Source organism: Truncatella angustata, assembly GCF_020726525.1.
Source record: "Truncatella angustata strain MPI-SDFR-AT-0073 chromosome Unknown BKA67scaffold_3, whole genome shotgun sequence".
Lineage (NCBI taxonomy): Eukaryota > Fungi > Ascomycota > Sordariomycetes > Amphisphaeriales > Sporocadaceae > Truncatella > Truncatella angustata.
In genome coordinates this window covers 2,923,308-2,945,694 of record NW_025763383.1, presented here as the reverse complement: position 1 = coordinate 2,945,694, position 22,387 = coordinate 2,923,308, and the positions used below count along the sequence as shown (strand labels likewise).

The 22,387-nt window shown below is 47.4% G+C and overlaps 7 protein-coding genes across 7 annotated transcripts; 3 read left to right on the top strand and 4 right to left on the bottom strand.

Moving 5' to 3' along the window:
• Positions 1 to 537: 537 nt before the first annotated feature.
• BKA67DRAFT_515185 (cytochrome P450) lies at positions 538 to 2,179 on the bottom strand (the record flags this gene model as incomplete). The annotated part of the gene is made up of 2 exons (XM_046097707.1): positions 538 to 2,000; positions 2,065 to 2,179. 2 exons carry the CDS (start codon positions 2,177 to 2,179, stop codon positions 538 to 540), a joined length of 1,578 nt encoding a protein of 525 aa, XP_045960079.1.
• Positions 2,180 to 2,749: 570 nt separating this feature from the next.
• BKA67DRAFT_249949 (uncharacterized protein) lies at positions 2,750 to 5,185 on the top strand. The gene is made up of 7 exons (XM_046095733.1): positions 2,750 to 3,006; positions 3,080 to 3,090; positions 3,148 to 3,241; positions 3,291 to 4,596; positions 4,656 to 4,729; positions 4,792 to 4,911; positions 4,962 to 5,185. Exons 1-7 carry the CDS (start codon positions 2,987 to 2,989, stop codon positions 4,993 to 4,995), a joined length of 1,659 nt encoding a protein of 552 aa, XP_045960078.1. The 5' UTR covers positions 2,750 to 2,986; the 3' UTR covers positions 4,996 to 5,185.
• Positions 5,186 to 5,375: 190 nt separating this feature from the next.
• BKA67DRAFT_591995 (uncharacterized protein) lies at positions 5,376 to 7,527 on the bottom strand (the record flags this gene model as incomplete). The annotated part of the gene is made up of 5 exons (XM_046104790.1): positions 5,376 to 6,295; positions 6,342 to 7,009; positions 7,073 to 7,251; positions 7,306 to 7,410; positions 7,456 to 7,527. The coding sequence occupies 5 exons, from the start codon at positions 7,525 to 7,527 to the stop codon at positions 5,376 to 5,378; spliced, it is 1,944 nt and encodes a 647-aa protein (XP_045960077.1).
• A 245-nt stretch (positions 7,528 to 7,772) lies between these two features.
• On the bottom strand, positions 7,773 to 9,432 carry BKA67DRAFT_250094 (uncharacterized protein). Its single transcript, XM_046095734.1, has 6 exons — position 9,432; positions 9,101 to 9,378; positions 8,643 to 9,050; positions 8,481 to 8,587; positions 8,330 to 8,429; positions 7,773 to 8,277 (listed from the first exon to the last, which is right to left on the bottom strand). The coding sequence occupies exons 2-6, from the start codon at positions 9,129 to 9,131 to the stop codon at positions 8,144 to 8,146; spliced, it is 780 nt and encodes a 259-aa protein (XP_045960076.1). The 5' UTR covers positions 9,132 to 9,378; position 9,432; the 3' UTR covers positions 7,773 to 8,143.
• A 1,784-nt stretch (positions 9,433 to 11,216) lies between these two features.
• BKA67DRAFT_675784 (uncharacterized protein) lies at positions 11,217 to 11,719 on the top strand (the record flags this gene model as incomplete). Its single annotated transcript, XM_046108789.1, has 2 exons — positions 11,217 to 11,560; positions 11,595 to 11,719. Exons 1-2 carry the CDS (start codon positions 11,272 to 11,274, stop codon positions 11,717 to 11,719), a joined length of 414 nt encoding a protein of 137 aa, XP_045960075.1. The 5' UTR covers positions 11,217 to 11,271.
• A 735-nt stretch (positions 11,720 to 12,454) lies between these two features.
• BKA67DRAFT_534717 (kynurenine 3-monooxygenase) lies at positions 12,455 to 14,044 on the bottom strand (the record flags this gene model as incomplete). The annotated part of the gene is made up of 4 exons (XM_046099906.1): positions 12,455 to 13,138; positions 13,194 to 13,595; positions 13,660 to 13,880; positions 13,945 to 14,044. 4 exons carry the CDS (start codon positions 14,042 to 14,044, stop codon positions 12,455 to 12,457), a joined length of 1,407 nt encoding a protein of 468 aa, XP_045960074.1.
• Positions 14,045 to 14,962: 918 nt separating this feature from the next.
• Positions 14,963 to 17,224, top strand: BKA67DRAFT_622111 (MFS transporter). The gene is made up of 4 exons (XM_046105491.1): positions 14,963 to 16,055; positions 16,113 to 16,431; positions 16,494 to 16,656; positions 16,711 to 17,224. The coding sequence occupies exons 1-4, from the start codon at positions 15,307 to 15,309 to the stop codon at positions 16,995 to 16,997; spliced, it is 1,518 nt and encodes a 505-aa protein (XP_045960073.1). The 5' UTR covers positions 14,963 to 15,306; the 3' UTR covers positions 16,998 to 17,224.
• The last annotated feature ends 5,163 nt before the right edge of the window (positions 17,225 to 22,387 follow it).

Genomic DNA, 22,387 nt, shown 5'->3' with positions numbered 1-22,387 from the left:
CATGTGAGAATCACCGGCTAACATTGAGTTCTAGCTTTTAGGTACAGGCATTTACTGTCTCCGTAACATTTTGCACGACTGGACTCATAACAGGCGTGTCGAGATTATGTGCAATATCAAGACTGTCTTGGCTGAGATATTGGTGATCAACTGGATGAGACGGTCCTCCGAGAAGGGTGCGACTTAAAGAGCGACCCAGAACAATATGGTAACGTTGGTAAACCCTGGCTTACAGGAACATATCAACGGTAGGTAAACTGTGATTATCGAAGAGGCTGGACTGAATATACTTGAAGCAATAAAAAGTCCCTGACGAGTATGCGCGCCGCTCAATTGTCATCGAACTCTTGTAGATCATGGTGTTTCTGTAATGAGAGGCAAGCCTGAGGCGGAGAAGCCCCCTTAGTGCCAATAGGTTCCTATAGGAAGGTGAGACTCAGTTATTACAATCCGTTGTAAGTCATTCACGGTATTTCATGTGATACCTTTGTGACCATGGGGCCATAATGGCATTTTGCTATCTTTATGGTGATGACTTCATTCCTTTCCCAGATCTCTCCGCCACACCTTCACTGGCATCTCACCGAGAATGTGATTCATCGTCTCCTCTCGTTGTAGTTCAAAGCCTCTACCTAGGGAAAAATCATACCGGTGGATCACAGAGGCTAACAGCACAGCCTGCTCCAAATAGGAGATGTTGCGACCAATGCAACCTCGGGCACCTGCCGAGAAGGCGATGAATGATGCTTGCATGTTCTTGCCCCCCTCACCGAGGAATCGCTCCGGGATGAACGAGTCGGCATCGTGGAATACCGACTCGTCACGATGGGCAACGAATGCTGACACGCTTACAGTGGTGTTTCCGGGAATGAAGTGGCCCATTATTGAAGCACCTTCGGCCGGTGTCTTTCGCGGCAGACCTTGTGGAGTAGGCGGGAACAGACGCAACGACTCGTCCAGGCAGGCCTTGAGATATGGCAGATGCTTGATCTTGTCATATGGGGCGACGACTTCTTCGGGGTCCAGGACCGCGTCGACCTCTTCATGGAGACGCGCCATGATCTTTGGGTTTCGGAGAAGCTGGTACAACACATTTGTTAGTGCGATTGCCGTGGTGACACTGCCTGCATTCATCATGATGTTAATTTCGGCGATAATTTCGCCCCACTCGAGGTTGTTGGGGGAGCCGTTCTTGTCCTCCATCAGTGCCTGGAAGAAGTCGTCCAACTTCTCTCCAGCCCTGTAACGCTCTAACCTCTGATGTCCACGTCGGAGTACGATGCCTTCCCAGCTGTGGTTGGCCTTGGACATTTGACGATAATATGGGATGATGTTAGAGATCTTGTCGATTAACTTGTAGTAGTCGTAACTCCATATAAGCAGCGACTGCTTGCGGGCGATAGGATACAGGCTCTCGCGGATGTTGGCTTTGAAAAGCGAACCATCTTTGCCCTGGGCCACCACCTGGTCGTGGCCATTGTCGAGAAGATTGAGTCTCTCGGAAACACCAATGTCCGCAATGGCATCTAGCGAGAAGAAGTTGGACCACATGCGGAAGTCGATATTCAATTCTTCGGGTAATGGATGCATTCCAGCCAGGAGAGGAGCCGTGCAGCGCTGATCAAACTGCGCAACCATTCGCTCCACTTTGTCGGCGACTTTGTACTCCCAGGATTCGAGGTTCTTCAGAGCATACGCCGAGGAAAGCACCTTTCGCTTTCTAGCATGCTCGCCCTTATCGACAACGTCGGCAAGATGATAGTGGCTGCTGGCGGTGAGTATGTAGGATTCGTCCTTGGTGCAATGTGTGCCATGTCCGTATATATCCTTGATTGCGCGAACGCTTCCGAACGACAGGGTATTAGGTCCGGTGCGCAGGACAGGTTCCTTCTTGTGTAGTTTTGCAAGATGTGCGGACCGCGCGCCGCCGTGAGCAAGTATCATGAACGGAATAGTCGTGATTCCAGCAAATGGGCTAAAGTTGGAGAATCGCCGTAATCCTAGATTTGATGTAAGCGAATGTTCAATCTGTCAATAAAGTAAAGAATGCAAGTTATTTCGTACCTTTGGGATCTCTGAAGTAGGCCACCAAAGGGTATATAACAAAGAACCCTACAGAAAATATCAATAATGCTGCGCCATAAGGCAAAGTTTCCCGCCGTGCTGTCGGCCAATCCATGGCGAACGTTCAAATCATTGAAATTGTGTGTCAAACGTGGAAAGAAAATGAGTAATTTCTTTGAGGTCGAAATTTATAAATGGATTATGGGGATAAATTGGCTGAAATATATCTTTACGTTTTTATGATCCGGGCTGAGGTTGAGTGCCTCTTAAGTATGCTGGATTTCGGACTTCAGTAATTGCTAGTGTTACACACTATAGAAATGTCTACTTGCCCCACTATGCCGACATGTTGTACTTTGATTTTGAGTACTATCTCGGACTAGAATTTCCTGTCTCGTCCAAATAGGAACATTATCAAAGTTTCGCCTGTAAAGTGGAGGCTACCCTAGGTTAGATGCAGGCCAAGGCATCTTCCCACACACGGGCTCTTTGCTTCTCTCCAATATTTTACTTGATGCCCCTGTAGTGAACCCCGCATTTGCTGTGAGAGGCAGACGGGGGCTGATCATAGTGACGCGGGGTTCAACCATTCAGTGGCCTTTACTGCACTGTGGACCCTGCACAGGCCCCAAACAAGAACTACAGGTCCCCCGGAATTTGTTGCCATTTCTTATCGTCTCCGTGTGCTCTGTAATTGCCACCACCTTCCCCATGTATTCAGAAAAGGATATGAATCCACGCATTCATACTTCTCTACAATTAAACTCGAAAAATTTCCCCTGGTGGCATGACTGAACCAACTGTAGGGTCCGTGAAATTCGATATCGACGTCATTGATGCCGGAGGCAACTAGGAAACGGGGATGCGACGTAGGTTCTGGCCCACTTTACACACATTTGCGCCGAAGCAGTGCTGACCACTGATGAAGAGTTGCCGTGAAAGGTGCGCGAGACTTGCCGAGCAGCCTCTAGGATTCTTGCATATTCGCAACTTGCTAACTTTTCTGCTTTTTCAGGCATCTGAAATGTGGGTGATACCAATAGAGCCCGCAACCCTGCTTACAGTGCTTATTATATGGTTTAGGTGACAGAAAACAAACGTGTTCCAATTGTGCCAAAAGGGGGCAAATTTGCAGCCGCGTCTCGAAAACTCGATTTCGACATGCCCAGGACGATTCGTACGCGATCATCATATGTGCAACTGAGGGTTTGCTAACATCTTCACAGTCTCCAAAATGGGGAACTGGGCTTCTCGAAGAATCAAAAATGGTGTAAAATCACACAGAGAAAAATACGATTTATTGACGAGACATATGATATCACTACATTGTACGATGGAAGGATAAGCCTTATTGCAAATCCATCATGGGAAGAAGGCGAAGATTCTTCGGGTACCTTGAGATCACCTTACCAAGAATCTCCAAACAAAAGTCCCCAAGCCACGAATTTGCGGCCAACAATTGATGGCGCTCGTCGTGTCCTAAATTCGGATACTACTCAGAGGTCACACTCGGCGATTGACTCGGGGTTGAATCTACCATCTACAGTGCATGAAAGCCGTTCGGTGTTGAACTCAGCATATTCTGTAGCTCAAGACAATCCTACAGCTCCGCCTCTACTTGCCGAAGTGCATTCCCTCCTGCACCAACAGACGCCTCTATTGTACTGGTGCGATAAGCGACTTACAGAACTTCTGCGTCATTTTGTGGAAAACCTCGCACAGCTTTTCGATTGTGGTGGTTTCCAAAGACGATTTGCCACGAGCTTTCCGGAGCGAGCCGCTCAATACCGTCCGCTACTCCAAGTAATGTCAGCTATTGGGGCTATAAGCCTCAAGATCATGGGCAAGCCATCGACAGCAAGTGAAAAACAGCTGTACTGGGAAAGCTATCAACACCTCGGGCTCAACGAATGTCAGCCGGTTAATGAGATAGGCGACGATCAGTTCTTCACCACGATCTTCCTGAACATTTTTGACGACTTGGATCGGTATTTGGACTTCAGTAATGCGCCAAGTACGAACAACCCACAATCAAGAGATCAGCGAGAGATGCAGATGGGTGATATCACTCTTGGCAACGACCTACGACAGGATATGATATGGGCGTCATTGCGCCTCAGACTTTACTTCGCGGTGTTAAACCACGAGCCCGATGCCGTTTCCTTGAACGTCAATAATACTACTGACGACCCATTCATCGTGAAACGTGATGACCACTACTGGGCTCGACGAATGATCTTGCACCTGCATAATGTCGTTAATTATTGTTTTGGACCTGAGAAGAACATTGCTGCTTACCAAGTCCTCGTGGAGTATTCTCAGGAATGGGTAGCCTCGAAGCCAGCGTCATTCGACCCTATCCTCATTCCAGCCGATGACAGTAGCAGCGAGTTCCCAGGCATATTCGTTTTAAATGATGCGGCTGCGCTTGGTTGGCAACTGTATCACCTTTACCGGATTTTGCTGGTTGCCCATGATCCCAGTAGGCCGCTGCTTGGTCTGGGTGGCGCCGTGGACAGACGGTCAGTTGATGTGAGTTCTTTGTATTCAGCCAAAACGTATAAATTCTAAACTAATTATTGGTTTTCAAGAACTCGCTGAAGAACGACACTATTGCGATTTGTGGCATTGCCAACTCAATCGGACAGATCGATGCTGCCCACCTGTATGTAAAATTTTCTACGCCGTGTTTTTATGAAGTCTGAAGTCATCACTGACCTGATTGAGGCCGGCATGCATGGCAATTTCGCTCACCGGGCACCTCTTTACTCCAGACATGGAACAAAGAGCCCTAATTGCCATTCTAGTGAAGACAGAGAAGACTCTTGGCTGGCCGACTTCGTCAATGTGAGTCACCACGTGAACAGATCCGTTCTATCTGAAGCTAAGCGCAATAGACAATCGCATTTGAAAAATGCCTGGGAACTATGAACACCGACGCCAACAATCCAGTTGCCGGCCGACCAGGTAGCTGATCGGATGAAGCCATGTAAACTAGTTCCCGTCGAGAAACAGCGAACTACTCTACGTATATTAAATTCGCTGAATCTTCGGGGCCGAGGTTATCACATCAGTGGCATATTTCAGGAGGCCTATTCTATTGCATGACGCTGAATATATATCTGCTGAAAATAAATCATGGTGGACGTTATTTTGTAGATGTATAGAACCGTTTGTCGTGGCGGATCCTTACTGAGGAATATCACGCGCTCCTGAGTAGATAGCAAAGTCGGCGTAATAGTACCACTCAAGCAATAAGCTATTGCTAAACATCCGCGCAGTACGTTTCTAACTGTCTCCGGATCCCAGGATCAAACCCACACGTCTTCCTGCCACTTCCGATTGCGCTTCATCCTATTGCTCCACCCCTTCGTTGTACTGTTGTCTATGTCCTTCTCTTTCCGCCACATTTCGGTAACCGTCCTCTCGACCTCCCGTGCCATGCTCACCCAACCACAGACACATACGGATGCATCGTCCGCCAACAACCTTCTAACTTCATCACTCTCCTCCTGCACCCTATCCTGCACGTAAACCTTCTTGCTGCCAACAGGCCGCGAGAATGCCCTGATAATGCGCAGTCTACCCTGCAGGCTCGTCCGGAGCCCCTCAAGCTCCGGCTCGTAGATATTATCCTCCACGGGATGACGACAGCCGTGGAACAGCACCATATCGCCCACGGGCCTGCCCATGGCATGCAGCCGGGATCGTTCGGAGATAAAGCCCCGGAATGGTGCGATGCCTGTGCCTGCTGATACCATGATGATCGGACAAGAGCCTTGCGCCGGAAGCTTGAACTTCGACCGTATTATGTGCGCGAAGAGGTGGCTGTTCTTCAGGGTGTCCCCGGGCTTGGACAGGCTGTACGTTAGACCCGCAGGGTGTGTCGACGCTTCGCTCGCGGCAGATAATTGCGAGAGCTTGTGGAGGTAGTTCGAAGCGAGGCTTGGAATCGATATCCCCGGGGTCATCTCCGTGCTGCTCACGCCCACAGTGATCGAAGGTGCGCGTGGGGCAACGATGCTAGACGATGAGATGGAATAGAGTCTGGGCTGCATTCGTGGGATGACCTCAATCAAGAATGATATCGGAACTGACGAGCAGGCGGCCGAGTCTCCCTGGGCCAAAGCCACTTCCAGTAGTCTTCCAAGGTTGATATGGGCCGATGCGATGAATTGTGCGAAAATGTCACGGTTTTTGCTCACTTCAAGCAGAAATGATTTCGCCGCACCTATCGGGACAAAATCGGCAAGACTGCGGGCTGTGGTTCTTGACACGGGCGCTAATTTTGAGGTAGTGTGTGAAAAGTGTCTCGATGGTAGTCGGCGATGGTACCTGAACCTTTCTGCCTTTGTCGAGGGACAATATACTGATCGGCACATGTCGACGTGCAGACAACCCCAATACGAGAAGGAAGCGCTTCACCTCGTCCTTGGGGTTCATGGGCCAGACGGCCATGTGGTCGCCCGTCTTATAATCCATTTTAGGCTGGTTTGTGATTTCGACGTCAAAATGCAAGCAATCACGGGTTGAGTTGGTGAATAGTTCTCGGGTTGCCTTCACCTTCAGCGGTCGGATGGGGCTGTTGCCGGCCGCGGATTTGCCAAGGTCGTGTCTTGATTCAACATACTTGCCCATATTTAGGTCTTGAGGTTCGAATGATTCGTCCTCGACCACTTTGAAAACTGGTTCGTACTCAAGTCCGCGGGCCTCGAGCCCAAGATGCTTTCCTAAAAACACTAAGAGTTGATCTTGCCAAGCGACGAAGTCTTCCTCAGTGGTGCCGTGCGCATCGTCAGCCGTGTACATAGGTAGGAGCTGCTCGGCTCCGGTCTCCCGCAGGGCTTGGTCGATCACATCTGCCACGCGATTGTAGTACTTGTAGTCGCTGTTGCCGAGATAAAAAACGGCATAACGAAGGGTTGAGAGCGAGGTTTCACGCAATCTTGAGGTCTATTTCCAAAAGGAACAGGCGTTGTCGCTGGGGCCTCCCTCTCCGTGTGTCGACAGAAAGAACTGAGTCGTCTTGTCCTTTGCTATCTGCGCTATGGTCTCAGGATCGAAATCTGAGAGATCCGCTGACAGGGCCTCGAGACGAAACCTTTGGTGGAGTTCCCGCGCTAAGCGGTTTGCGAAGCCCTCCGCTGTTCCTGACTGTGAACTCCAGAAGATAACCACTTCTCTATTCTGCTATTACATTATATCTAGGCTAGTTCCCACGAAAGTCTCAGTCGACCTAACCAGTTCACCTAATCTCTCGGCGATGTTTCTTGTCGTCCTCGATGTACTGCCCTTAGCGTCGTCGGCTTGCGGCCTCTCATACCAGATGTGCTGGTAAGGGTCAGGCTTGTCCCAGGTGTATTGTTGCAATGTTTAAGTAGCTGGAGCTACGGCAATAAATAACAGCGTAGCCGCATCTCCGTAAGTTGCTGGTTTTATGAAGTCTAGAACATCACTAGACATTTGAGGCAATCGTTCGAGTCCTGCGTTGAGAGATGACATGGTGCAAGTTTGGGTAGTAGGATAATGAGTCGTGATGGCTACCTCATGGAAATCCACAGAGAAAAGAACCAGATGGAAGGTGATTATGAATGATCCTAGTTGCAATTTTCTGGAGGTACGGACTCAGAAGTCAATGGCTTCGACTGCATTCCGTGACATAGAAATTCACATGCAGAATCCCCCAACTGAGTTGGGGTGGTCGGTGACCTAGCACTAGTGGTAGGCCTGAATGCGGAGACCCTTGTAAGTCTATGACAGCGCCTCTCAGCCAAATGTCACAAGGGTCCGACGGTTCACAACTGTATCTGTTGCATAGATACAGCTGTGAATCGTCGTACAGGGAATTGACCTAACTAGGTTAGATTGGAACTTCAAGAAAATGGCAACAGTTTCCGGCCGCAGAAAATCAATATCCAGAGGATGTAGCTGTAGCAGCAGGATCCGCTAGATTGGCCGCGGCTCTTGATCCAAGTTCCATACTCTATGCGCATGTCATCCGGGTCAGAAAATGCTGATCGAATTGCTCTCATTACTGCGCTACACAATCATGGTGTATTAACAACTGGAATCACCATAATCACTTATCCATTGACCATGAAGCTATTAGCTTGTCGATCACCGGTCTGGAACGCCAACCACACTGTGTTTCTAAGTCTTGCAAAAAGGCCAGTGCCGCCTGTTGTTCATCAAAATCGGTCAGATACGTACCGCCTGCATGCTATCAGTTTGCGGTTATACGAAATAGAGCTAGATGGAAACTTACATGCTTGAAGTGTATGCGACGCGAGGAACCTTCCTGGAACCACCGAGGGGTTACTGATAGACAGACCAACGATGAGGCGAAGATTCTCCAGTACAAAATCCTGCCAGTATCGTCAGTAAATAGTGCACCTTGTGCTGAGAGTAGCACGTACATTAGCATAACGCCTCTTGTGGAAACTATCAAAGCCTGGTTCCCAAAGCCATGGGTCGAAAATGGCGAGAAGCATTCGTGCCAGACAATAGTTTTGATAGGCGACGACTACAAATTAGCCAATTAGTGAATTACTATACTGATTCCAATCACGAAGACCTACCATATGCAGGGTGATGCATCCAAGCGCAGGGGAAAGCATGTCCTGCCTCCGCCTTGTCCATCCACATCGGCCGGAAGTTCCAGGGCTTCGCTTGAAACCAGTTATCGACGTCGGTTTTGAGTTCTGTCCACTGATGCGCAGTTGCCCTGCTGTCGGGACCAAACACATGGGCTTGGATTCGGGCACATAGGAAGACGATTCGATTGGCAAAAGACTCGGCTGAGTTGTCTGTGAACGCGCTAGACATGGTATAGCTTTCCAGGTGTATGCGCAGTGGATGTGACTTAGTCATAGAAAAGAACATGTCTTGTCGCAATACTATCCAGCTTGCAGCTTCTCCGAGTCCGCCTTTTCCCATGAAGTTAGAGACCGAGTTGAGCAATAGAGTGACCCCGGATAAGTGTGTCCCTGTGTCGTCGTCTGGCTGCTGTTCAAACGTCATGGCATCTCGGACTGACATGCTCCCAAGCCTGCCTGTGAGCTCTTCATAGGTACGAAGAAGGACAAGAGCGGCTAAGATATTTTCGTCCAAATCTTCCACCGGACCGCCGAGTTTCTGTATCAGGATGCCAAGTGCATTACTATAGTAAGCTGCCGGGTCCACATCCCCAATCGAAGAAACCAGGCTGAGCTGTCGGGAGGCGACAGCAATCATCGAATATGCCAGAAGTGGTATGTGGAGAGCGAGACGTGGAACCTCGTTCGCGAAATGAGCCCGTCTATCGCAAACATCTACCTGCATATGGTGTGAGTGATCGAGGCGATCGAACTTGATCGTGATATATTTACCCAACGAGACAGAATCCGAACGTAATGAATAAAGAACTTAGCCTCGTCTCGTGTCCTGATGCAGGTGTTACCAAGAGCTGTGTTAGATAATAAGTTGAGTGGACTCTCAATTAGCGGGTTCTGCTGCCGGGCTGACGTGGAGACTAGCTGGCTGGGATCTGTTAATATTTACCAGACAAGATAGCTGGCCTTGTCGCACCTATCTTCCTCGACTCGAGATGAATTGGGAGATAACAGACATGGCAAAGTCCGAGCTGGGACGCTCACAGAACTATAGCGCCGCAATTCCATAGCTTTCAGGTCTTTGTATCTGCTTTTCCATTCCTGACATGCACACGACAAGCCCGTGACAACTCAATAAAGACGAAAGCTAATTGGCACGCAACAGTGGGGATCTGTTGAGTTCTGAGTGAGGAAAGAAAATCCCGAGACGTTGAATCAATGGCTTATGCAGAGTTGAACAAGGGAAGGAAATCCCTTTTACTATAATTGCGTCACAAAACCTGAGGCTACCCCATAACCCCGCATCCAGACAGAGCCGCCAAGCATATCGTTGGTCTCGTTTAGCTGACAAAACATATTACCCCAACTGACTGAAAAAGAAATCTTGGCACGAACTCGGCCTCAGAGGGCCTTTAGAGACTCATCAGTTCACATTACTTGCACGTGAGTACATCTATAGTAAAAATAGGTATATCACATATCACATCATACTTCCTATTCTAGTCAACTTCCGGCAGTGTTGCTGGTGGTGGACCTACCGGCAGACTGGGCTCCTTTTCTATATAGGCCTGCTAGGTCAGTGGAGGCTGTGAATCTGGGGAACTTGGCATTTTGGAGAAGGAAATGCGGAGTACATTGTTTACCAATATTTCCCCCAAGAGAGCATTGAGCACGTATCATAGCAAACAAGCTGTGCCAATGATAGTACAAACCTTGGACCCTTAATATCACCCTTAGATAGCATTCGATTCGAAGTGAATGCGTGAACGCTAAGCCCTTATATAACAATCGATTCGAAGTGAATGATTATATTATGAAAACATACCAACCGTCGACTTCTGATCATTGCCAAACTTGGATTACAAAAGAACATACATAATGGAGTTGTCGCTATCAGCAAATAATCCTGGTCATTTTGTCGCAAATTAAGCGATCTGCATTCCGAATCAAGAAAGTTTTTTCAGCAAGAAAAGTTTTCGAGGGGAAAGCAGCCATGCGTTTCCATTCCTCTACTCATTCCGGCCAGCAAGATGCCGCCCACAACAAGACGGATGAGAATTATATTGAGAAGATTCGACACGGAACAGACTCCAATCGATAAATGCTACGACTGATTGAGCAGGCAAACCCATCGAACGCGGGATTGGCACAAAACCGCGATGGTCGCTGTGGCAACTACTAAGCACATGCAAATAGTTTGGTCTAGTTTTGTCGTCGTCACAATACTCAAAATATAACAAGTGCAGTGTCTGTCAGAGAAGTATTTCTGTCTTCCATCCGGCGACGAGTCGGGCACCGCTGTGGACCGGGATGCTCCAATGTCCACAAAAGAAGGATCCGTGACGCCTGATAAACTGAACGCGATCTATGTATTGCACTAAAACATTATACAAGTGAAAATGCATCGAGAGAATAATGGCACAACCTCCCTTTTGGATACTAACAGAAGACTGGCACAGTCGGTGAGCCTTTCCGGATTGTCGAAGATGTCCCGGCGGGGTATCTCCCTGAAGCATTGACAGTGGCCCAATGCCGACTGAAGATTATCAAGACTCCAGGCTATCCGCTCCATCAGCTGCGCCAGTCACTTTGTCACGAGCCCAGGGGACACGCAGACATGTACGGCGGGTTCATAACACCACCGAATGATTCCGGTACGCATTTTGGCGTACTTTTCTGGCACAAAGACGACTTCTTGACTGCCTGCGGCCATGGGACCGCAGCACTTGGATACTGGGAAGTTTCCAGGGGCCTATTGAAAGCTCCTGAAGGCGGCGGTGTGGTTGGCGTAGTTATTGACATACCTTCTGGTCGCGTGGTAGTGAAAATAGTGGTCGAGGGCGGAAAGCTGGTACAGGCCATCTTTCGTCAACGTCTCCAGTTTCCAATTCGCAAAATCCTTACCTGTTCGAGTCAACTCTCATGACAAAGACGTCATAGTTGGTTTGAGCTTCGCGGGTGCAGCCAATGCCTCGGTGGACGCAGCTCAGTTGGGGCTCAAGGTGGAGCCCAGCAACGTGAACCGGTTCATCAGCTTGGGGAGGGAAGTTGAGCTCACTATGTGAGAGGACCCGCTACGGCGACTATGACTGCTACGGGTCATATTATTCGACGAAGGGAACGAGCCGGGCATAGTCCGACAGAGAAACGCCACCATCTTTGCCAACGGGCAGATTGACCGCTCGCCTTGCGGCTCTGGAACATTCGCGAGACTTGCAGCATTACTCGCACAGGGAAGAGCAATAACTTTACTGTCTATACCTCAGTCTGTGCAGGTAATGAATTGGGAACCGAAACCCACCGGATTTGGGGCAAAATATGTGTGCCAAAGAACGCGCCACTGCACCCATCCAGACAGTTCAGTTCTTGACCCACGGCGGCACCGTCGACCATAACTATAGAACCTTACTTCTAGAATAGAGCTAAATCAATGCCTCCGCTAAAGGTAGATATTTAACCTTTTCTTATGATCGCCTAGGAATCGGCAGGTCGGACCGTCCCGACCCTCTGCAAGACGTCCAAGCCCCAGTTCAAGTCGAGCTTGGATTATGTAACATTTATAATGATTATTTTCTTTTTATGTTAATAAATAAACTACTTAATGATCTTTCTTATACAATTCGACTATCTACTAGTTTTAAATTTATGAAAGTACTAACCGTTATTTTTACCTAGAAACATCCGTTCTTTACTAGTATGAGATCTGTTTATAGTGGACTACGTAATCATAAAAAATTAATGAATGATCTAAAGCGTTTTACAGGAGTTTTTAAATATATAAATTATTCATTTTGCTTAATCTAAGACTGCCAGTTGAACATGGCGGTTGGTGCGACTAGACCGCATATCAAAGCTGTCGATCCGTAAAGCAGCCACGCCAGTATTTTGCTCTGCCGAGTGTCTTTGTCCTGGATCGCGGTAAACCTTTCAGACGAAAATGCGACGCGTGAATAGAGTGTAGCCCAGCCAGCACTGGGTAACCTGGCTTGTAGTGTCTCCTCAACTTTCCTGCGCAAGTATTTCAGCGTCGACTTTTGAGACAGCCTCATCTCTGTGTAGTTTTTCAAAGCCAGCGATGTCATTACAGACACGTCAGGTTGTCGGTACTCGCTGTAAGAGTCTAGAAGGGCGGGTAGCTTGGCCAAAACCTCTTTCTCAGGCGCCCGGCTGAGGAAGTTTCGGAAGAGGACCCGAACATCTTCAAGTCCGGTGTTCAATCCCTGGCCATAGAAAGGAACCATCGTGTGAGCAGCATCACCGACGAGGACGCAGCAGTTCTTGTAGTTAATAGGTGACACCCGCATCTCATGAAGGATGGCAGTCTTTGTGCTGTGGAACTGGGTCTTAAGCTCTTCGGGCGTCATGAGATCAGGGATAATGCCAGGGAAGTTCTCTTCAAAGAAGTTGATGATGTTTGATTTCTCACTCCTCAGTGTCTCAAAAGTACTGGCAGTAGCAAAGAGATTGCATGTGAATGTACCATCCTGTCAACCAACCTGTGAGCAAATTGACTGAGTATGTGGAGATTGATGTACTTACAGGGTTTGGGAGCGCCAAGAACATGGTTTCAGCTTTGGGCCATACGTGAAGCTTATCGAGATTGATTCGTGGTCGACCTTCGTCAGCTTGATTGATTTGGAATTCGCACCAGCAGTTATCGAGCCACCGTTGGTCGATGTCGATGTTGCGGTACCTAGCAAGATGATGGCGAACAGCGGAGTGAGCGCCGTCAGCGCCAATGAGTAAATCAAAAGATATACGGTCAAACTTGCTGCCGCCACTATAGGCGTCGCTCAGGTTCGCATCGGCAAAAACAGCGACTTTGTTTTCCAGATCGGCATGAATAAGCTTGCGACCAAACGTTACCTTGACATTGGGCATGTGCAAGACTCGGTCTAAGAGAAGATTTCGGAGATATTCCCGACTGACGACTCTCAGTACCTTCCAGAAACTGTCAGTATATAACTGTATATGTGTGAACGGGCTAGCATAGTAGAGCAAGTACCTTGCCATCTGCGCTGTAAGGCACCTCTGTGACCTTTACGGTCCCTAGGACAGTCCTTTCGTGAACCTCTCGAGCTTGCACAGGAACTGTGCAACGCAATATTTCTTGTACCAAGTTTTCATCGCCGCTGTCCTTTACAGCCTCGAAACCGCGGTCGGACATCGTGATGTTGATGGATTTTCCGATTTGTTTTGCGGATTCTTTATCTATACTTCTTACATCTAATGGTGCGTACCACTCGTTAGCCTACCAAGAACCAAAGTTGTATTACATATGCGTACGTACCTCCCCTCATCTCTATGAGCTCGACTTCGTAGCCATTTCTAGCAGCATAAAGAGCTGCAAGGGCACCTACTGGTCCGGCGCCACAGATAACGACCTTCATCGGGTTAGCAGATATGCTTTGTAAATAGAAGATAGAGACAACGAGGTAGAAAAGATATGCAAACAGTAAGCAGAGGTGGTTTACTGCTCGAAATGGGGAGAAGTGTACGTATAAATACAATCAGGGCCACGTCTGACAAAATATGGGAATAATAGCTAGGGACCAGCTCCATAGTCGTCCGTAACTGTTTGTTTGAATTGTTGATCTAAGAACCAAACGAGTAAAGTCATGTTCTTCAAAGGTGAATTCTTCATGTGTAGGACTCGGTTGAGCCGTAAGCCTGACTGCATGATATGATAACGTCTAAGCTTTTCCAGTTAACCCTGGGTTAAAACAGTACTTCGCAATGGAGCCCATGGCGACAGACGCATCCTCTGGCAAATGTCTCGAACGATCAAGCAACATTAAAACGTTGTATATCCAATGGGGTATGCACGGCGCGAGCGTATAGCAGACCAGGGGAATATTCCTTTCGTCAGATAGGAATATTAATTTCCTCGCACCGCGTTCCAGACCAACACATAGTAACTCTAACGCTAGACACTATTCCCAGAATCTTGCGCACAACCCTGTCTTTGGTGAAGCCCCTGCTCTCACAAATGTATCATGGCTCTTCGCATGATCTACTGCATAGGTTGAAGCTATATGGCGTCAAATCACATCATTTGAACCATCAGATACCGGCGGGGCAGATTCGGATAATCCAGCGTACACATTTATCGTGAGGATCTTCACCCTGGATGCAAGAGCAACATAGAAGAAGCCTTTTAGGACACCCCTGTCATGATATCCCGGTCCATAGTACTAGTCTAGTGGCACGGAAATGAACCCCGTCACACCCGAAGTAAAGCGAACGGTCTAGCTAGGGCCTAGCTGAGCCCTGCCAGACGTCCAATTAAACATTCAGAAGTGTTTTCAGCCATTTTTAGTTCACGATCGATATTGTTGCGGCACAGCAGATACCTCTTTGACCCAAAGTAAAGTCCTGAACAGCAGACTAAGTAAGCACTTGCGGCCATCTTGTCGGAGTATTCTCGCAGCAAACTCCACAATACAGGACAAGCACGTCGGAGGGAATGACCGCTTTCGTGAGATTTTGCAACGACTTCATTCCTTTGAGGACACATTTGCTGTCTTTAGCTTTAGCTCGCCCTTGCGTTCAAGATAACACAACACGAGTCCCAGATGATTCTGGGAGGTACTAGATCCACGATCAATCAAGCACGTTTCTAACCACAGTAGCGTTGTCAGTGGCTCTAACAATGGCTAGCACAACTTCCGTACCCGCGACACAAGAGAAGCAGCCCGAGTCAAATGCTGCAACAAGCCATGGCCGTCGCGACATGACGAGATGGCAAGCAGCTTTGATCGTTACGGCACTGACAGGTATCAGCTCATTGAATACGCTGGGTTCCGGTATCCTCACCATCGCTCTTCCTGCGATGGCGCAAGACATAGACCTCGATGAAGCCCTCCTCCTTTGGCCTCCCAGCGTCTACGCTCTAGCCGCCGGCTGTTCACTTCTCATTTTCGGTGCGGTTAGCGACGTTCTCGGCCCTCGACCAATGTGGCTTACTGGTGCTGCGCTGTATAGTGCATTTACTCTAGGTGTCGGCCTCTGCAACACAGCAGCCCAGCTCATCACCTTTCGCACCCTGCTCGGTCTATCCATTGCCATGTGCCTCCCGGCTGCAGTAAGCCTTACTACTCAGAGCTTTCTTCCAGGCCGCTGGAGGAACATGGCTTTTGCATGCCAGGGCATGGGTCAGCCTCTCGGATACTCACTGGGTCTCATATTGGGAGGTGTTTTCACCGATACCATTGGCTGGAGGTGGGGCTACTATATCTCGCTCATCATCAACGTTATCCTTGTCATCTGTGCCTACTTTGTGCTGCCAAGCCGATCGCATGAGGGCAGCCGCAACACTTTTGCTAGACTGGGACACGATGTTGATTGGGTCGGCGCAATCATCGTCAGCGCATCACTTGGCCTGTTGTCCTACGTCCTCTCGTAAGTCATGCGTCTTTTCACTACTGGCCATTCAACTAACAGAGGTGTCCCCGAAAGTGCCATAAGCAGAGATTACCACCAGATCTCCACTTCATACAACATTGCCTTACTTGTCCTGGGTGTTCTCCTCCTACCAGCCTTCGTAATGTGGATGGAGTATCGAGAACATAAGCATCTACCAGCTCTTGTCCCAAATAGCATGTGGAAGAATGCTGTATTCTCGACAACATGCGTAACAGTCTTTGTCACCTGGGCAATATTCAATGCATTCCAATATTATGGCGCTTTATACTTCGAACGAGTTGTACATACAACGGCGCTCCAAGCTTCGATTCGCTTTCTTCCAATGGTATTCGTCGGCGCGGCCACAAACATCGTAAGTCCTTTATTCTCCCAGATCTCGATTGCCACTAACTAGCTTTTCTTAAAAATAAAAAGGTTACAGGCTATCTTGTGGATAAGGTCGAAGTAGGTCTTATGGTCAGTATTACGGCAGCTATTAACGTCGTACCTCCCCTGCTTATGGCGCTGAGTACCCCCGATCGGGGATATTGGAGGGGCGATTTCTTTGCCATGCTCTTGTCGCCTTTACACCCCGATGGTTAGACGCCCATATTTCTCTGCAAAGTGTTTCACTGCGCTAACAAAATGGTAGTGCTTTTCACTGTATCCAACCTCATTATAGCGAAGGCCTATCCTGGCAAATCTCAGTCCCTCGCTGGAGCCGTGTTCAATGCTGTTTCACAGATCGGCAATTCCGTTGGATTGGCCGTTACCTCAGCAATCGCTTCTTCTGTCACACAATCGAGGAATAATGGTGACGAGGGACTGATGGATGGCTATCACGCTGCGTTCTGGACAATGTTTGCTGCCATGGTTCTGATTGTTCCTGGTACATATTTCGGCCTGCGCCGGGGCGGTAGGGTTGGGGCAGCAGATTAAGTGAATGGTCCGGTGTCTATATCCTGACTGAGAGTAGCGTCAAACTGTAAATGGACACCCAAGTCCTTCGTTCCGCATGGACAGGTACTCTGTATTGGCTTTGAATGTCCATGATCTGAATGGGAATAGTGTCCAACTGCACAGAGGCCTGTCCTGAAGGCGACAGGGCCGAAGTAAGGTAGCGAACGCTAGACTAAATCCTAAATCCTTTTACCGGTCTTGGAAACATCTTTGCAAGTCATACGGGGCTCACAGCAGCGGCGGTGGATATGGATGTCCCACTTATAATCACAGGCAGAAGCTTGTGTAAGCTTTCGTAAGCACAAGCACGTCTTTGAATGGTCAAATTGGGTACCCGATCTCCACAACAAGCTCAAATCTGTGCGTGAAGCTGTCAAATGCGCTTGATTGGATTAAAACCAGCACAGTTTGTGGATGACAAACAACGAGCTTCACAGGCATTGTTCGGCGCTAACCAGCAATTTCTACACACATACGCAGATTTCGAGGCCTGCCAAGTGCTGCAACCTTATCCCTTTAGACCCATACCTAACCTAGTAAGGGTGGAGGCTTCACCCGCATCGTGGCGGCACAATAAGCCGCTACCGACTACCACGCTTTGAAGTGGACATCTGTCAGCGTCCCACAGACTAGTCTAGAGCATACCAGATTCCGTTCGCGAAAGGACCCAGGAAATTCGTCTGCTTCTCAAAAATGGTCTACTTGGTATTTAGATACCTGAAATAGGTCGTCGACTGTAGTTGTATGAGCGGGCCAGTAATTTCCATAATTCTTTTTTAAAGGCGCTAGAATCTTGCTCTAACCGAGGACGTGCGAGTAATTAGTTCATCAGAGGCGCCACACTTGGCCGTGCAACAAGACTTTCACAGATGGGTCCATCTTATGACCTCCCTTTTTAGGCTGTTCTTCAGTAGCGGCTGCAGGATGCTGACGTTAATATCGCTCGTCAGCTAGGTACTACTCGTAGCTTCACGATGGTACCTTTCCACGGCGTTTCGCCGCCTACAGCCGAGAACCGCGCATATGCGCCTAGAGAATTAGGATCATCCCACAATACGAGCTTTGCGGTCGAGGTTCTCTGTCATACCAGGGACTTTGGTCTTCAAACAAGCGGTGAATCCCATCCATCGGTTTCAGAGAGCATGAGCGCCAATGCCTTGCGCTATAGAAATCTGCAAGGCACCTTCAATTCCATAGAAAAAAAAATTCCAGGCCCTCAAATCGCAGCCTTAAAACGACACTAAGCATCATTTGCTCAGTAGTCCTATTTCAAAATATGTCTTGTGTAGAGTTTGTAACACTCTAACCTAGAAGGAACCTAAAGAGCTAAATCTGGCAGAGCTAGCACTGTGGCAATTCACAAGCTAGCATGGCGAGATTCACAACGCTTGCAAAGATTGGCAACAGGGTTCATCGCCACGGCGAGCACGGTTGCAAGCAGCAATCCTGGAGGCCGACGTACGGTACTTATTGATTAGACTCGGAATCCTTCCTTCAGATTTGATACGTAGACTCTGGTGATGATGGAAGTCTCAAGAAGATTGGACATGCACACTAATAATGGCATGTCACCAAGTTTTCACTCTTCAACACTTCAAAGGCTATTCGACATATCAGAGAATCGCCACTTGGGGCATATGGGTATCTACACACTTTAATTTAGAACTGGGCGAGAAGAGAGTTGTCATACAGGTCCTCGCATGGCTTTGGATCGTTGTGACTCTATTAATTTTCACAGTGCAACACTTAATCTTCCACCTTGCTTCATGCTATTCACATTGAACTTGATATTGTATATTCAGAGCACGGACATTTGGCAAGTCATCAATCGACACCTCTCTCGGCTGAAAAGTTAAGGCAGGGCCTCTTATTGGTGGCTTACTGTAAGTTACGTAATTGGTGAAGGGACCCTGCATTTTACCTACATGGTAAAGCTAAACTTGTATTAGTCGCAACTTATTTCCGTCTAACTCCAGGCTCGTGGTAGAACGGGTGATCCCGTAAAATAAGAATGGTGGCAAACATCGCCTGGAGACTTGCTAAGTACATGCTATATGTTCGAATGATCACCGCTGTCGAAGTTTATACCTCGTATGCTAAGAGCTTGTCCTAATAACACAAGAATCGGTTTTACATTGTTGCATTAATTTGATATACTACCTTAAGTAGAGCCATTCATACATTCATTACGATCCATGTGATAATGTTGGTTTCAACACATGCCAATTTGAACGCTTTATTGGAAAGTCGCAGTAGAAGCTTCAACATGTCCGATATCTCAGGTACACCTAGATCCAAATCCCGGCTCGGTTGCAGCTCGTTTCTGTTCTCCACCGTAATACAAGATCCTATTCGTTTTCTGATCCTCGAAAAGACAGTTTGCCGTTATCACGAGCCTGACCACGCGGATCAGACATGAAAGACGTGAACCGCATGCGTGCCATGCGCCTGGAAACCTTTTGCTGCCGCGACCGTCACATGGAGACTTACAAGATTCGAGGTACAATACTAGACTTTGGATCATCCTGCAGCATGCAAGCCTTCATCATCACAACAAGGCGATATACGAAAGTTCGTCACATGGTGCAATAATGGTGGTTGTTTCAATCCAGACTGAACGCTAGGTGATCAATCACGTGACAGTGCCGATATTACCAATGGCATAATGCCAAATGGAACACCAGATTGCGTGGTGAAACCCGTAGTTCTCGGATGGTTGAAGCCGGGAACGTTAGTCACTCATCTGTGATTATTACAAATGCTTGAACTTTGCTTGGCATATTTCACTTTGGTTATCAATGAATCCAATCTCTCCTAGACTCCTAATTTTGGAGCAGGAGTTTTGCGCGCGCCAGGTTGCCGGCCCTATAATAGGAGCCCTGGATTCTTGAAGTAGTCCTTCAGCATCAAGACAGGCGGGGATCCGAACATTATTTCTCTGCCAATGACACCTGTAATTTCCCGAAGTTGCTCAATGGACCCTCACAACTGAACATGAATTGTAGGAAGTATGTTGGAGGCGAGACATGTGTCAGGATCTTGTGGCCGTGATGGATTGTCCATCTCAGGATAGAAGCCTCAATGAATTGTCAATGCTGTGAATAACAGCCTCTAGAAGTCTTATTGGCGGTATCAAAGCAATTTCTAGACGAGAAACTAAAACATGGAACGACTTTGAATTACAGAAAAATACGTGCCGGGGAGGGTTGGTAGTTTCCTTTCAGCTCATTGCTTTCAATCCTTGGATTGGATCTTGAACAGATGGTCCACCTGTTCGACAGATGAGTATATAGTCTATATTTATCCCTTTCAAATGATAGAGAAAAGGCAGAACTTAGAGATGGTATAAGGTTCTCAATTGTTGTTGGTGTAATGACGACGAGCTTAAACATGGATAACCAGTTCACTGCCGTTATAATAGAAGCACCTATATCTCTAATCTTCTGCAATTTTATCTCATCAAAATAAATGTAGAAGATGGATAAAGCCGACACGCCATAGCAAGACATAGTATATGAATGAGAATAAATCAGTTAACGATAGACATGGCTTGATCCAAATTGCCATTATCACTAGATCACAGGCTGATAGCAACAAGGGAGAAGGCTTGATTGGCACTTAATTATGTATGCACATTCCTTGTACCAAACCAGAAAGTCTGAAACCCATATTTACGACGGAAATAATAATGATATCGATGGCAACCTAATAAATGATAGGCTTGCCACGGCTTGCCACGGCTTTCGGCTCCGGTAGTCTTGGAATACCAAATGGGGGTGGCAATATTTCTCAAGTGAGCGTTAATACGACCTGCGATCAGTTGTTTCATGCGATATGAGGCAGACTGTAGACTGCCACCAGCGACGAGAATGACATAGCCGGTCATAATGTTGCGTCTTCAAGAAATTTTATCCCTGAAGAAACCTAGATGTTTCTGCCCGATGATGTAACTAATTTCGTAGGTTGTAATGCTCTGTCTCTGCATTATCGCTTACGGCCAGTTGAATGTTTCTGAAAAATAATAAAAAGGTTAGGTCTATTTTACACCAAAGAGTCATCGAAGATAGCCAAAGTTGGGGGGACAAGTAAGCTCTTCCGACGCGACCGGAAATTCTTCATCATTCAGTGGCATTGCCGCCAAACCAGGAGAGCTTGCAAATATATTTGCAGACAGAGGTATCAAATTGTATACTGCCAGGCATTCCACGCTCTTGATTAGAGACAGGTTTGGACGATAGTAAAGAACATGTAGAGGCCAAGTTTTGGGCTGTGCCTAAACACTTTTGAAAGTGCGGACGGTGAAGAGGGTAACCCCAAGACGAAATCGGGCTTAAGAAAAGCTGTAACATTGAAAAAACTTGGTATTTCCTGGAAGATAACCCCAGAAGATCATTCTACATTTGTCCCGGCTTATTAAATCTCTGCCATCGAAATATCAGAGGCTTACTACATGGATCCGCCTGCCAATGATAAACTTCAGGATGCAGACAATTTTCCACTTAACTATCAAGGCCACTGTTACCGACCTATGCCATATGATGGAGATTGCCTACTTGCAGTGCAGTCAACCCAACCCGCTATTCAGACATGGTTCCAGGGCTCCATGTTCAATGGAGATATTCGATCCTTTGGGCAAAGAAGTTATAATGATTGGATAGGTACGCCAAGCAACTATTAACATTCGATCGAACTTTACTGAAGCAATACCAAATCAAGGACAAAGAACTGAATTTAAGTAGTGAATAGACTACCATAAGCATATTGAAAACCATCAATGTCACCACTAATATTTAGCCTGGGAGTACTCACTTGATTAGTGTATTATTCCCATTTCGACAGCTCCCTATCCTAATAGTAGGGCTTTCATTTATGAGTATTGAATCCAGCCTTACTTCATAAATGTAGATATTTCAAAGAACAAATATGCCACTAGCTTCAAGAGACAGGAGGGATGATGTCTAATTAGGAGTTTTTCGCCGGAATTTGGTCACGAGGTGACGTAGAACAAAAAGAATTCATTATGTTCGAATATCTGGCTGCAATCGGTGTATTTGACTTCTTTATTCATTTTGTAATTGGTATGTGAGGTAAACACGTGATTATAAAAGTCCAACCACATAAAACACCCAATAATATGAGTCTGACTTGGCTGATGATAGGAAATACATTTGATTTAATAAGAATAACAACGGAGGTCATAGTTTAAGAATACAAAGCGTAGCAATATAAATCTAATTACTCCATCATACCTAACTGAACCCCGTCATTTATACACACTATCTTCAGCGCCTTATCCTACGCTCTGTTCCTCACGCGAACTATGCGTAATATAATCTCTTCAAGCCAGCAAGCCAGCTGAGAAGGGCGCA

Excerpts from the sequence above, each read along its gene's own strand:
- BKA67DRAFT_249949 (XM_046095733.1), top strand. The coding sequence starts at position 2,987 with ATGAAGAGTTGCCGTGAAAG. Across the intron at positions 3,242-3,290 it reads CGACATGCCCAGGACGATTC|TCTCCAAAATGGGGAACTGG; the intron begins GTACGCGATCAT and ends ACATCTTCACAG. Across the intron at positions 4,912-4,961 it reads GGCTGGCCGACTTCGTCAAT|ACAATCGCATTTGAAAAATG; the intron begins GTGAGTCACCAC and ends TAAGCGCAATAG.
- BKA67DRAFT_622111 (XM_046105491.1), top strand. The coding sequence starts at position 15,307 with ATGGCTAGCACAACTTCCGTACCCGCGACACAAGAGAAGCAGCCCGAG. Across the intron at positions 16,056-16,112 it reads CTGTTGTCCTACGTCCTCTC|TGCCATAAGCAGAGATTACC; the intron begins GTAAGTCATGCG and ends TGTCCCCGAAAG. Across the intron at positions 16,432-16,493 it reads TCGGCGCGGCCACAAACATC|GTTACAGGCTATCTTGTGGA; the intron begins GTAAGTCCTTTA and ends AAAAATAAAAAG.
- BKA67DRAFT_250094 (XM_046095734.1), bottom strand. The coding sequence starts at position 9,131 with ATGAAGAGCTCACAGGCAGGCTTGGGAGCAT. Across the intron at positions 9,051-9,100 it reads ACAGGCAGGCTTGGGAGCAT|GGACACACTTATCCGGGGTC; the intron begins GTCAGTCCGAGA and ends ACGACGACACAG. Across the intron at positions 8,588-8,642 it reads GATGCATCACCCTGCATATG|TCGTCGCCTATCAAAACTAT; the intron begins GTAGGTCTTCGT and ends GCTAATTTGTAG.